At 40.3% G+C, this 11,927-nt stretch overlaps 1 protein-coding gene across 1 annotated transcript in view; it reads left to right on the top strand.

Moving 5' to 3' along the window:
• Positions 1-11,927, top strand: part of APBA1 (amyloid beta precursor protein binding family A member 1) — an 82,742-nt gene that overhangs the window by 38,065 nt on the left and 32,750 nt on the right. The window contains exon 2 of the mRNA XM_005430446.2: positions 1,052-2,256. Coding sequence (XP_005430503.1) covers positions 1,105-2,256 — 1,152 coding nt within the window. The 5' untranslated portion in view covers positions 1,052-1,104. The remainder of the gene's footprint in view (positions 1-1,051; positions 2,257-11,927) is intronic.

The following is an 11,927-nucleotide window of genomic DNA, read 5'->3' as shown; positions in this document are numbered from 1 at the left end:
TGCTCAGGTGGAAAGGGACCTGGGGGTGCTGGTTGACAGCGGACTGAATGTGAGCCAGCAGTGTGCCCAGGTGGCCAAGAAGGCCAAGGGCATCCTGGCCAGTTATCAGGAATAGTGTGGCCAGCAGGAGCAGGGAGGTCATTCTTCCCCTGTACTCGGCACTGGTGAGGCCACACCTTGAGTATTGTGTCCAATTCTGGGCCCCTCAGTTTAGGAAGGACGTTGAGATGCTTGAGCGTGTCCAAAGAAGAGCAACGAGGTTAGTGAGGGGCTTGGAACACAAGCTGTATGAAGAACGACTGAGGGAGCTGGGGTTGTTCAGCCTGGAGAAAAGGAGACTCAGAGGTGACCTTATCACTCTCTTCAGCTTCCTGAAGGGTGGCTGTGGTGAGCTGGGGGTCGGTCTCTTTCTCCGGGCAACAACAGACAGAACAAGAGGACACAGTCACAAGCTGCACCAAGGGAGATACAGGCTAGAATTAAGGAGGAGGTTTTTTGCAGAAAGAGTGGTCAAATACTGGAATCATCTTCCCAGGGAGGTGGTGGAGTCACCATCCCTCGATGTGTTTAAAGAAAGACTGGATCTGGCACTTGGTGCCATGATCTAGTTGAGGTGTTAGAAGATGGGTTGGACTCTATGATCTTAAAGGTCTCTTCCAACCTAGAAATTCTGTGATTCTGTGATATTTCTGTCATCTCTGCCATGGTAAAATCTCAGCTCCTGGCAAAAATTAGCTTTTCTAATAGGCCAGCATCTTTGCAATGCTACTGCAGTGCATACAGGTATCTCCAAGGGATTGTTTTAAAATGATACTTCCATAAAGAATTTGTCCATGGAAGAGGGAAGTACAGTCCCCAAGGGTGTTGTTATTGGTTGCTGCTGTTGGAGATCATTTGCATGGGAGATGATACTGTTGTGCTGTCTATTACCTGATTGCAGAGCTTAGTCAAATGTTTGTCTGCTGGGAAGGAAGGATGCATTTTGTTGCTTCTGTTTATTAACTCCACTTTTTTTATTGGGAGTAATGTCTGAATTTTTTTTTCTTTCCAGCTGTGATAGACAAAATGTCAGCAGAATAAGTGACCTACTGTCCAAAATTTGCCATGAACCATTTGGTTGGACCACCTGAGGGGGAGATCAGTGAAGAGCCAGCAAACGAAGCAGTGAGTGAGTCAGTGGAAGCTGACCTGGAGCACCCAGAGGTGGAAGAGGAGCAGAGGTATGCGGTTCGCTACCCAAGGCACACCAACAGCAGCCACGTGGGCCTGTCTGGGCAGGAGGAGGAAGGCATGTTAGCTCGGTCAGCCAGCACTGAGAGTGGTTTCCACAATCACACAGATACTGCAGAAGGGGATGTGATAGCCACAGTGGAGGACAGTTATGATGTTGAGAGAGTGCAGGAAAATGAGGATGAGAGTGCGTATGCAGTGCAGTACAGACCTGAGTCCGAGGAGTACACGGAGAATGCTGAGGCTGAGCATGGTGAGGCCATTCATAACCGAACACTGCCCAATCACTTACATTTCCATTCCATCGAGCACGAGGAAGCCATGAACGCAGCCTACTCGGGTTACGTCTACACACATCGCCTCTTCCACCGAGGAGAGGATGAACAGTATGCCGAGGCTTACGCTGACTATGGGCTGCAGGAGCATGTGTATGAGGAAATAGGAGACACACCAGATCTTGATGTTAGGGAGGGCATCCAGCAGTATGAGCGGGAGAGGGAGGAAGCTGACAATTACCGCAAGGAGGCACTTGGTGCCCGCCTTCACCATTATGATGAACGGTCTGACGGAGAGTCTGACAGCCCTGAAAAGGAAGCAGAGTTTGCACCCTACCCAAGAATGGATAGTTACGAACAAGAGGAGGACATTGATCAGATTGTAGCAGAGGTGAAGCAGAGCATGAGCTCCCAGAGCTTAGATAAGGCAGCTGAAGACATGCCAGAGTCAGAGCAGAGTTTGGAGCATGGCCAGGCTCCTGTCAGTGGTGGGCATGAAAGTAATGGCCAGCTAACATCTGGTTCTCGAGTTACATCTGGTACGGGAGAATCTGTCCAGAGGTACAGCAAGGAAAAAAGAGATGCAATTTCACTGGCCATTAAGGATATTAAAGAGGCTATTGAGGAAGTGAAGACGAGGACCATCCGTTCTCCTTATACCCCTGATGAACCTAAGGAGCCTATCTGGGTGATGCGACAGGACATCAGTCCCTCCAGGGATTCTGACGACCAGAGGCCGCTAGATGGGGATGTGAGTACACAAAGCTTTCACCTCTCAGATTATGTGTCTAATTTTTTAACTGTGACGTGCATGGCAGTGAGGGAGGGTGCATTTTATTTTTGTTCTGTGTCTCATTCTTGAAAAAGTGCTTTGTTTTAAATTTGTACCCTGGACAGCATAAGAGAAGTAAATGTGCATTATCAAGTAGTCAGATTTTTCTTTGTTTAACACTGCTGACCCCAGGTATGCTGTATAAGAATTTGTCACATGAAGCTCTTTATGTGTCTTTTTTGAAACAAATGCTGTTATGTTTTCTACTGCCATAATATATTTGAGATTAGCAGCCAAGCAGTTTTCTACTGTCTATCTTTGTATGCTTTTGTTAACTCTTAAATTTCTAAGTTTCATGTTCTGTCATGTAACAGTCCCAACAGTTCTATCAGAAATCTGGTAATATTATTTTTGATGATATCATAGTTCAGATTCATATTCTAGAAAACTTGCATGTCAACTTGCAGTGTCTAGAACTCAGTGTATTACATTATCACTGTAAAGTGGTATTTACAGCAACCTGAGTATTGAAGGGAGTTATTCAGATTTAAGCATTAGCATTTCTGAAATTGTGTGCTTTTGGCATAAGGTTTATCTTGGATCAGGGCTGTCTGCCAGGTTGGGGTTCCAGCTGTCTTTAAGTTAATTTTTACTATAAGTTTTATCAGTTTTCTGCATTATTTTATATAGTAAGCTCATAAACAACTATTAAATGGATTAAATTTATGCCTTATACAAAAAGAGCTGGGAGGCTTAATTTACTGACCAAAAAGTATCTATTACATGTACCTATCTTACTGTTTTAAGGGCCAGTACCTGCAAACATTGCTGCATTTCTCTATATTGCTGTGGAATGGGTTTTGTGACCTTTTGTTTGGGTTTGGTTGGAGTTTTTTGGGTTTGCTTTTGTTTTGGGGTTTTGGGTTCTTGTTTGTTTGTTTGTTTTTGTGTTTTCTTTTTTCTTTTTATTTTTTGGTTTGGTTTAGGTTGGTTTTTTTTTGAAGAACAGCAGAAGTAGAAATTACGGTGTGTTATTTTGGTATTTTAGACTGAATTATTGTAGCATTCTAGGAATGCATGGGAGCTATTCAAGACACCTCAGTTAATGCAAAGGGAATTCAGATAGTGAAAAAAGATCACATGCCAGGTATATCTATAACAGGCTTCTGATTTGTTTGTCTGCCTTCAAAATGAGGAAGGCAGATAAACTATCTGTATTCTACAGATAGGAAGAGATTTTTGGAGCATGGTGTTTGGGATGCTGTAAAAACATGCAAGCTGATTGAGGCATACAGCTTCCAGATTTTCTTTTTCCCGCAAAACTGTTGGAAACACAGTGAGGAGGGTGGTGTAGGGCTTTTTTCTTGATTCTTAATAGAAAACCTAATTGAACCTTAAAAAAAGCCCAAACAAACAACTGTATTGCAAAAGTTATTTCTGCAAATATTTTTAAAATTATGTATGTTACAGAGTTGATTGCAGTCATGTGAGGGAAGAAATCTCCCCAGATTACTTTGTGTGGATTTATTTTTAACTTCACTTCAGAAGTTTACAGAACTAAAATTATTTCTGTCCATATTTTCAAATAGATCACATTACTCTTTTCTACACGTTTTGTTTCCGATATTGTCTGAAAATGCTGTTACTGCTTGGAGGATCAAAGAACTTCCTGTTGCTTCCTAACTAATTATAACAAATTGCCATGATGGTCTTGGTGACATTAGGTTGTGGATCCTAAGAGCACCAAGTTCTTCTGAAGGTGCTTCACCTGCTCTCCAAATATACCAGGTGCATCTTGCAGAATTGAACGTTTCAGATATGTGCTGATATGACTCAGCCTGGTATGCTCGTATAGTGAGCAAAACAGGTATTTTTAGTGGTCTCTGCATGCATTAGATATTGAAGTACAAAGAGGTTCCCATTTTGCTCAAAAAATTTGATTCCTCATTCAATATTTTTTGCACCATGTCAGATAAGAACCTGACTGAAATTTTCAGGGCTGGCTGAAATCAAAACAGTGATTTATAATGACAGTTGTTATAGCTCATCAAAGAGAGAAATGATGGCTGTAGATGTACAAAGCGTCTGTGTTCTTGGAAGGAAGAAGTAAATGGCACAAATAATTTAGAAAATCTATAGCAAATTGAGGAGCAGACTTGTAGAAGGGACTTGGGACTGAGTAGGAATTTTGTTTTTCTCTGAAGAGGAGATATATATTTGTTTTACTGGATTCTTTAATTTAGATGACAGCTCAAAAACGGTCTGCTTTTTTTAATGCAGTATTCCTAGAATTGCTTAGAATTGCTGTAAATTGGGCAAAAATAGCTTGTGTTGACCAAGTGACCATAAGTGGTCAATGTAATAAAAATATAGTTGGAGCCCATTCATCTAACTATAAATTGTTCTTCTGTCCCCCTCAAGAAAAAAGCAGAATCGCAGATGGGGGCTTTTCAGTGTAACCAGTATATGCCAGAGATGTTTTTCAGTCTGATTTATAGTATTGACCTGGAAATGTGAGTGTTTTTACCTTCAGGCAGACACCATTTTCTTGCCCTAGAAGTATCAAATTGCTGCAGATAAATAATGCAAATTGGATGCTTTTTTTGCCTTCAGTTATTTTGCAGGTCTACTTTGAAAACTATCCTCAAATTGTGTTAAACAATTTTCTTTCAGAGATAGAACTTACCTGAAAATATTTCTAATAATACTGCATTCTTAATCATGTGATACTGAAACTCATAAGACTTCTTTAGACACAAACAACAGTCACTTTTTGTTTAGCTAGAAGCTGTCCACTGGAGACCAGTAAAGCAAGAAGAATGATTTGTGGTTGAGGCTCATTAAATAATACAACAGCCTCCTTTGCTTTTTTTTTCCAAGAAAGTGGCTATTACTGCCCAGTGCTAAGCATTTGGGTAATACATTCACAGCAGAATGTTTGGTACGATGCCATTTAGAAGTGTCCAGAGACTGTTTTAAGAAGTTAACAATTTAGAGGTATTTAGCTAGCCTGTAGTTAGGTATAGTTTGGGTCTGTTAGGAAAGACATGCAAGGACTGCGACAGTAAGAAAAATACTGATCACTGTATATGTGTGTACTGATACCAGTTTTATTCGCAAGTTAATCTACCAGGATTATCAGTCATTCGTGGATATTTCTTCTCAAAAGAAGTGTTTGGTGAGGTGTATGAGAAAAGTAAATTGCTCACTCCTCATGGACAATTCTGCTGTAATAAACTCTGGTAGTCCTGTGGTGTAGGAGGCAGGGAGCGGAGTTCTGTGAATAAATAAATAAAGAGGTACCTCTTTAATATTTAACAATGGAGAATATTAGCTGCCGTGTAGCTTGTGCACCTCGGTTTAATGATGTATGCTTTCACTTGAATCAGAGGTGGTCTGGACAGTGAGTTTGTGGGGAAGGTGTACTTGTGTATGTGATAAAAGGTGAAAAATCCTCAATGTCTTCTGAATAAAGACAGTAAGAGTATTTTTTAACATTTGCCACACAAATGACGTCTGTACAATTGGCATATATTTCCAAAGTCTGTTTATCAGAAACCTTTTAAACCAAAGCAGACCATCATTTGGATATGACCTCATGAAGATCTCTCTTTCAAATACAATAGCAGTTAGGGCTGCACAGCTGCAAGAAGTGTGGCATCAGGAAACTGGCTCTTGATGGAAAAGGCTGTGGAACTGCATTGTCGATTCTTATGGAACAAGATTGTGTTTTATGATCATGAAATTGAGAGATTTTGTTCACTCAAAAAATAATGAAATCATAGAATAGTTTGTTTTGGAAGGGATCTTAAAGATCATCTAGTTCCAGCCTTCCACTAGACCAGGTTGTTCACAGTCCCATCCAGGCTGGCCTTGAACAGTTTCAGGGATGAAGAAGCTGCATCTCTTGTGGGCAGCCTGTTCCAGTGCCTTACCATCTTCACAGTAAAGAATTTTTTCCTAGTATCTAATCTCTACCTGCCCTCTTTCAGTTTAAAGCCATTCCCCCTTGTCCTGTCACTACATGCTCTTTCATGCAATCTCTCTCCAGCTTTCATTTAGGCACCCTTCAGGCACTGGAAGGCTGCAGTTAGGTCACCCAAGGCCTTCTCTTTTCCAGGCTGAGCAAGGTCTTGCTCACCATTCTTGTCAGATTCTCCACTGGAAACCTGCTGTGAATGTGCCTAGCTAAGCACAGAAGTTATGGTGTTTAAAGGTCTAAATAGAATACATGCAGAGCATGGATCTGGATTTGAGGATAAATGTTCATCCACATGTTCAAGTGGAAAGGATTACAGTTTTGTGTAGTAGATAATTCAAAATGTGATGAAATATTATGGTATTTAAAGTATATGGAAAAAAAGTATCTTTGTTACAGAGCTTTGAGAAGAGTTGCTTACTTAGTTGGGGAAAGTACAAAAACGTACTGAGAAAAGCACTAGAAGGGCTCAAAAAGTCAAGTAGCATTTTTAGAGCTGTGAATTAAAGAGAGTGGAAGCAGGCTGACTGCTTCAACTCTGCCATAATCAGAAGAAAACAGTGGCTTGGAGGTAGAAATTGTCCATTTGAGGACCAATTACCATGACTTTTTTCTGAGCTCTGTTCAGTTATCCATGGGGTAATAGATCTGAAAACCAAGTTTTGTGGATGTCCAGGACATAATTTGTTTCTGCATGACAAGACTTTGGTTTTGCAAAGCCCTGTCACTGGTGTTTATAATCTCGGTTCCTCTGCAGACATTTGAGGTGGCGGGATGCTAGAATAAACCCTAATACGAAGTAAAATCACGTATGTGGGTGGTTTAGATTTGTGAAGTAGAAATTCAGAGCTGAAGACAAGTCTGCCAGGTGGAACAGAACTGAGCTGCATTGTTTTGCTTCTCTGTTGTTTTTTTGGTTATGTATATTTTATTTCAACCCTTGCATTCTCAGTTGCAGGATTTTCTCAATTTTGATACCTGTGTTTTCATGGAGATGAATTTGCTTCACTTCTTCCACCGCAGGAGTAATGTATTATTAAAAGGCAATGGAGAAGTCTTTTAAATAATTAAGCAGGCTTCAGTAATAAATGAACTAAGGGGAAAAAAGAGGAAAAGGAAACAATTGAAATAAAGATGAATTTTTATTGACAGTGTGTTGAGTTTTTTTCTGAGTAGGTCTTTTAAAACTGTTTGTTGAGTACACAAACTATAGGTCAGCTTTTTGTCATTTATGAGAGACCCAGACTTACGTTTATCCAGGAAAAAAAGCCCCAAATGCCCCAACCAAAAATCAGTAAAGAACCAAAGCAAACTAAAATACAGAGCATTATCAATCACACAGAAGAAAGCTTAAATTTAGCGATTAGTCTGCTTGAAGGCAAACACTCCCAGATGAATTACTGGCTTCTAAATTATGGTGAGCGCTGGATACATAACCCCTTGAATATTGTTTTGATTACGTTTTTCAGTCATTGAAAGATGAAAGTAACTTGATTTTTCTGTGCTGTTGAAAACTAAAACAGCACTTGCTACAGTTAAAATCTTCTGAACACACAGGAAGAATCCACAGTCTTTTTTTTTCAGACTGACACATAAACCTGCACTGGAAGTTGAAGTGAAGCTATGGCTAAGGAAGTCTGTACCCAGAGAAGCAGCCAGCACTGAGTTTGATCTCTCAAATGGGATTGTTTTTCATTGTCCAGATGATGGTAAGTGACAGGAGGCTCTGTCTTTGCAGTACATCATCACCTGGATAAGGGAAAATTTCACAAACCAAAACTTCCCAAACTGCATTTGTTGATCTGTGATCCTATGTGATCACTCCAGCATATCTGATCTATTGCTATTGTTTACCTTAAGCTACACACAAAACATCTCCTTTGTTAAATGTGTAATAAGACTGTAGTACGTGATGTTATCTGCATAGGCAGGAATAATTTCTGATTTCTGATTACCAGCAAGTGTCTTACCCATAAGCAAATTGGTCATTTCTGTGGCAGCAACTGCATGAATCAGCTGTTGGATCAGAGTCCTGACCCACAGTTGCCTGTTGACAGAGCCCCTCACTTCAGATGCTAGCTACCCAGGGCAGTAGTTAAAATGACAAATGGTGCTTATCAGTTGTCTTGGGCACAGGAGGAGCCTTTTGGGGGCATCTCTTTAGGCTGCCTGAAATTCTTCTATGGAGAGGTCCTATAACAGTTAATCTGATGTGTTGTTCTGAAGGAGCAGTTCAGCCAGTAACCTTGTCTCAGGTCATCTTTCCTATCATGTATGCAGAGCCTGACAGGGGGCAGGTCCTGGACCACACAGCAAACTGATGGGTAAGTGCATGTGGTATTTGCAGAGGCAGTTGTACCAGTACTACAGTACAAAGTTAAATCCCCGTGTCAGAATTATAAATTGAATTACACAGATTGTGCCACAGTATGCAGGTATGCTTGAAGTGCTAAGTTGGTAATATTTTTATCAAGCCCACCATTTTTAGCACTGTACTTAAAACAAATTTTCAACAAAGACAACTAATAATCATTAGCTTTTAGCTTCATTGTTTACGGATATTTATGCCTACTAAAACCTATGTTCTCAATCTGTATTTTAGTGAACAGAATTTGAGCTGTACAAATGACAGAGGACACTGCCATCACATAGTTGGCCTAAAGCCTGGGAGATTTACTGCCATAGTTGTCCTGATATAGGCAGTTCTTGTGATAGAATGCATCTGGCTATGCTTGTGCATGGGACCTGAAGATTCCATAGTGCTTTGACCTTTTCCTAATGTTTATGGATTCTTTTCAGAGCACTATCTCTAAAAGAAATAAAATTTAAAAATTTAAGCTCTCGCTTTATCCGATTGTCTCCTGAGCTAATGTACGAGGGGAATTTGCCATACTTGTGCCATAATACCTGTAGGTAGACATTAGTGACAAATACGTAATGTCCTGTTGTTTAAGTGAATCTTAAATTTCTGAAGCATTTGTTGATTTGTCCACACATATGGTGCTACAAAAAAGCTCTGAATAAACCACCTTTTTCAAAACAAAAAATGACCAGTGCTGTTTAACTTTGTGAGCAGCATGGACAGTGGGATTGAGTGCACCCTTGGCAAGTTTGCCGACACCAAGCTGAGTGGTTTGGTCAGCACACTGGAGGGAAGGGTTGCCATCCAGAGGGATGTGGGTGGGCTTGAGAGGCAGACCTGACCTGTGAGAGCCTCATGAAATTCAGCAAGGCCAAGTGCAAGGTCCTGCACATAGGCCAGGGCAGTCTCAAACACAAACTGGAAGAATGCATTGAGAGCAGTTCTGCAGGTAAGGACTTAGGGATGCTGGTCAGTGAAAAACTTCTTACAAGGGCATGTAGCGATAGGACAAGGGAGAACCACTTCAAATTGACAAAGTAGATACCATGAAAAATTCTTTAGTGTGAGGATGGTGATGCACTGGTACAGTTTATTCAGGTGCCACATCCCTGGAAGTGTTCCAAGGCCAGGCTGCCTGGGGCTTTGTGCAACCCAGTGTATTGGAAAGTGTCCCTGTCCATGGCAGGGGCAGTAAAATTTAGATAATCTTTAAGATCTCTTCCAAGATAAAAGATTCTATGACTGTATGATTCTATGATTTCATCCTCTCTGTCCTAACCTATGTAACCGGCAAGCTGTACTCTCTTCAAATGATCTGCTGCTAAAAGCACATAAAACAACACTGCTTTTATAAGTTTCACTGTTTCAGTGTCAGTTACATGTCTCTTCATGAGCTGTATAGGAAACAGCTGATTGACCTGGATAGGTTAGATGCAACACAATCCTCTCCTTTCACAAGTTCCGTTACTAAATCCCTCTGCACAAGGGCAAGGAAGGTTTCTCAGGTGGAGTGGGTTGCATGTTAAGAGTTGAACAACTCCAAAACTGAGATGGAGAATTTTTGGATGTACCAGGTTGAGTATCGTAAGAAAAATGTAAGTAGAAATTCAAGGGAAAAAGGGATAGCTATCAGGTTTTTATTGCTGCATGTAAAAAAAAATCTAATTCCATTAATAGACCTCTGTGCCTAATAACAGTGTGCATCATGTGACCTTACTGTGTTTGTTCTAATAACAGCTTTGTTAGGCTTCTAAAACTTGTTTTGTTCATAACAAATGGCAGTGAAACAGTTGCTAAGCATTTATTTTAGACTTTGTTTAGAGCAGCTGTGCAAATTATCTATCCACTATGATCCATCAAAATATTTCTTCTGCATTCTTTCCTTGTACATTATATACAGTGCCTCTAAAAACACGTTTTGGTGTCAAAGAGAACTGAGTGTTAATTCTTCAAAGACTGGACTTTGCTGTACAAATGTTTTCAAGGACAGCTCTCATGCCCTGTCATGCAGCAGACTTTGTAAGATGTTTGATACTTGGGTTTGGTAGTTCTGGTTCTTGGTTTGGTTTTGGGGGCGTTGTTTGTTTGGTTGTTGTTGTTCAGGGGTTTTTCTCACACAAAACACATATTTGAGCAGCCGTTCAAAGAGGGCACATGGAAAGCCATGTAATAACTTAGTTCTGATACTTTATAGATAAAAGTACCTGAATAAAGGCACTTATAGTGCTACTGGAGTAACTGCTAGTACATTTCAAATTATGTGCAATTTCTTAATGCTAATTGTCTGGTTTAAATGAAATCATTAATCTTTATCCTTCAGTATGTGAATATGAGAGTTTTCAGCCGCTGTAAAGAGCGCTTTTGTGTGTGTGCACTTACACATACCATGCTTAACTTGATTTTTTTTCTTGTTTAAAGAATGCTCTTGAATGCTACAATGTCTAGATGCCATTATTGCATTGATAGTATAATGAACCTTTTAAATTTATTCCTAATACAGACATACTGCATAATAATAAGAATGTGAGCACCTTGAAAACTCTTCCTTATGTAAATAGGAGTTACCATTTGTGCAGTTGCATCACTGTGACACTGTTGACTGGTAATTACACAGCAACTCAAGGGAGCCTGTATCTCTCCCACAGTCCCTGCTCACGTGCTTTGTGTGGCAAGTAATTTTTCAGTCTGATGGTGCAATCATATGCCAGCTTTCTGGGGATGGTTTCACAGCTGCATCATTTTCTCTCTTGCAGTTGTGATTCAAAATACAGGAAGATGCAGGGATTGCTCTTTAACACAGGAAATATCTGTAAAGAATTGCTTCTTAACTCCTTGGAAGCATTTATTAATTAACTATAATTTTAATATTTAGTTACTATCTGAGATAGAGGAATGTCTGTAAAGAGAAATAAGTGGAGAAGGGAGTTATGTTTTTTTGTTTCATTTCATATCTAAGGGAGGCTAAGAGAAACTTAGATGTTTGGGGTTTTAATTATTGTTCCTGGTTTTGTTTTGTGGGTTTTTTGTAGACTATTTCATGGAACCCAATTTTTCGGCTGCAGTAGATGCAGAGCATGAGGGTGGAGCTGCTGCCAGCTCAGACCACTGGAAATGTACCCCTTTTCTGATATGACTCATTGACTCAGAGAAAAGCTATGTCATACTGTTTATGAAAAGATAAGAATAGCATTTGACTTGTTTTGCCATCAGTGATGAACTGTTGAGCTGGCACAGCTGGAGCTGCGTTCTTCCTATGTTAGAGTGTAGGATGCCAGGGCTATTGGGCTGAATACCCAGCTGTAGGTAAAT

Source organism: Geospiza fortis, unplaced genomic scaffold (genome assembly GCF_000277835.1).
Source record: "Geospiza fortis unplaced genomic scaffold, GeoFor_1.0 scaffold1466, whole genome shotgun sequence".
Taxonomy (NCBI): domain Eukaryota; kingdom Metazoa; phylum Chordata; class Aves; order Passeriformes; family Thraupidae; genus Geospiza; species Geospiza fortis.
The sequence above is the reverse complement of the archived record's forward strand: the minus strand, read 5'-3'. Positions and strand labels throughout refer to the sequence as shown.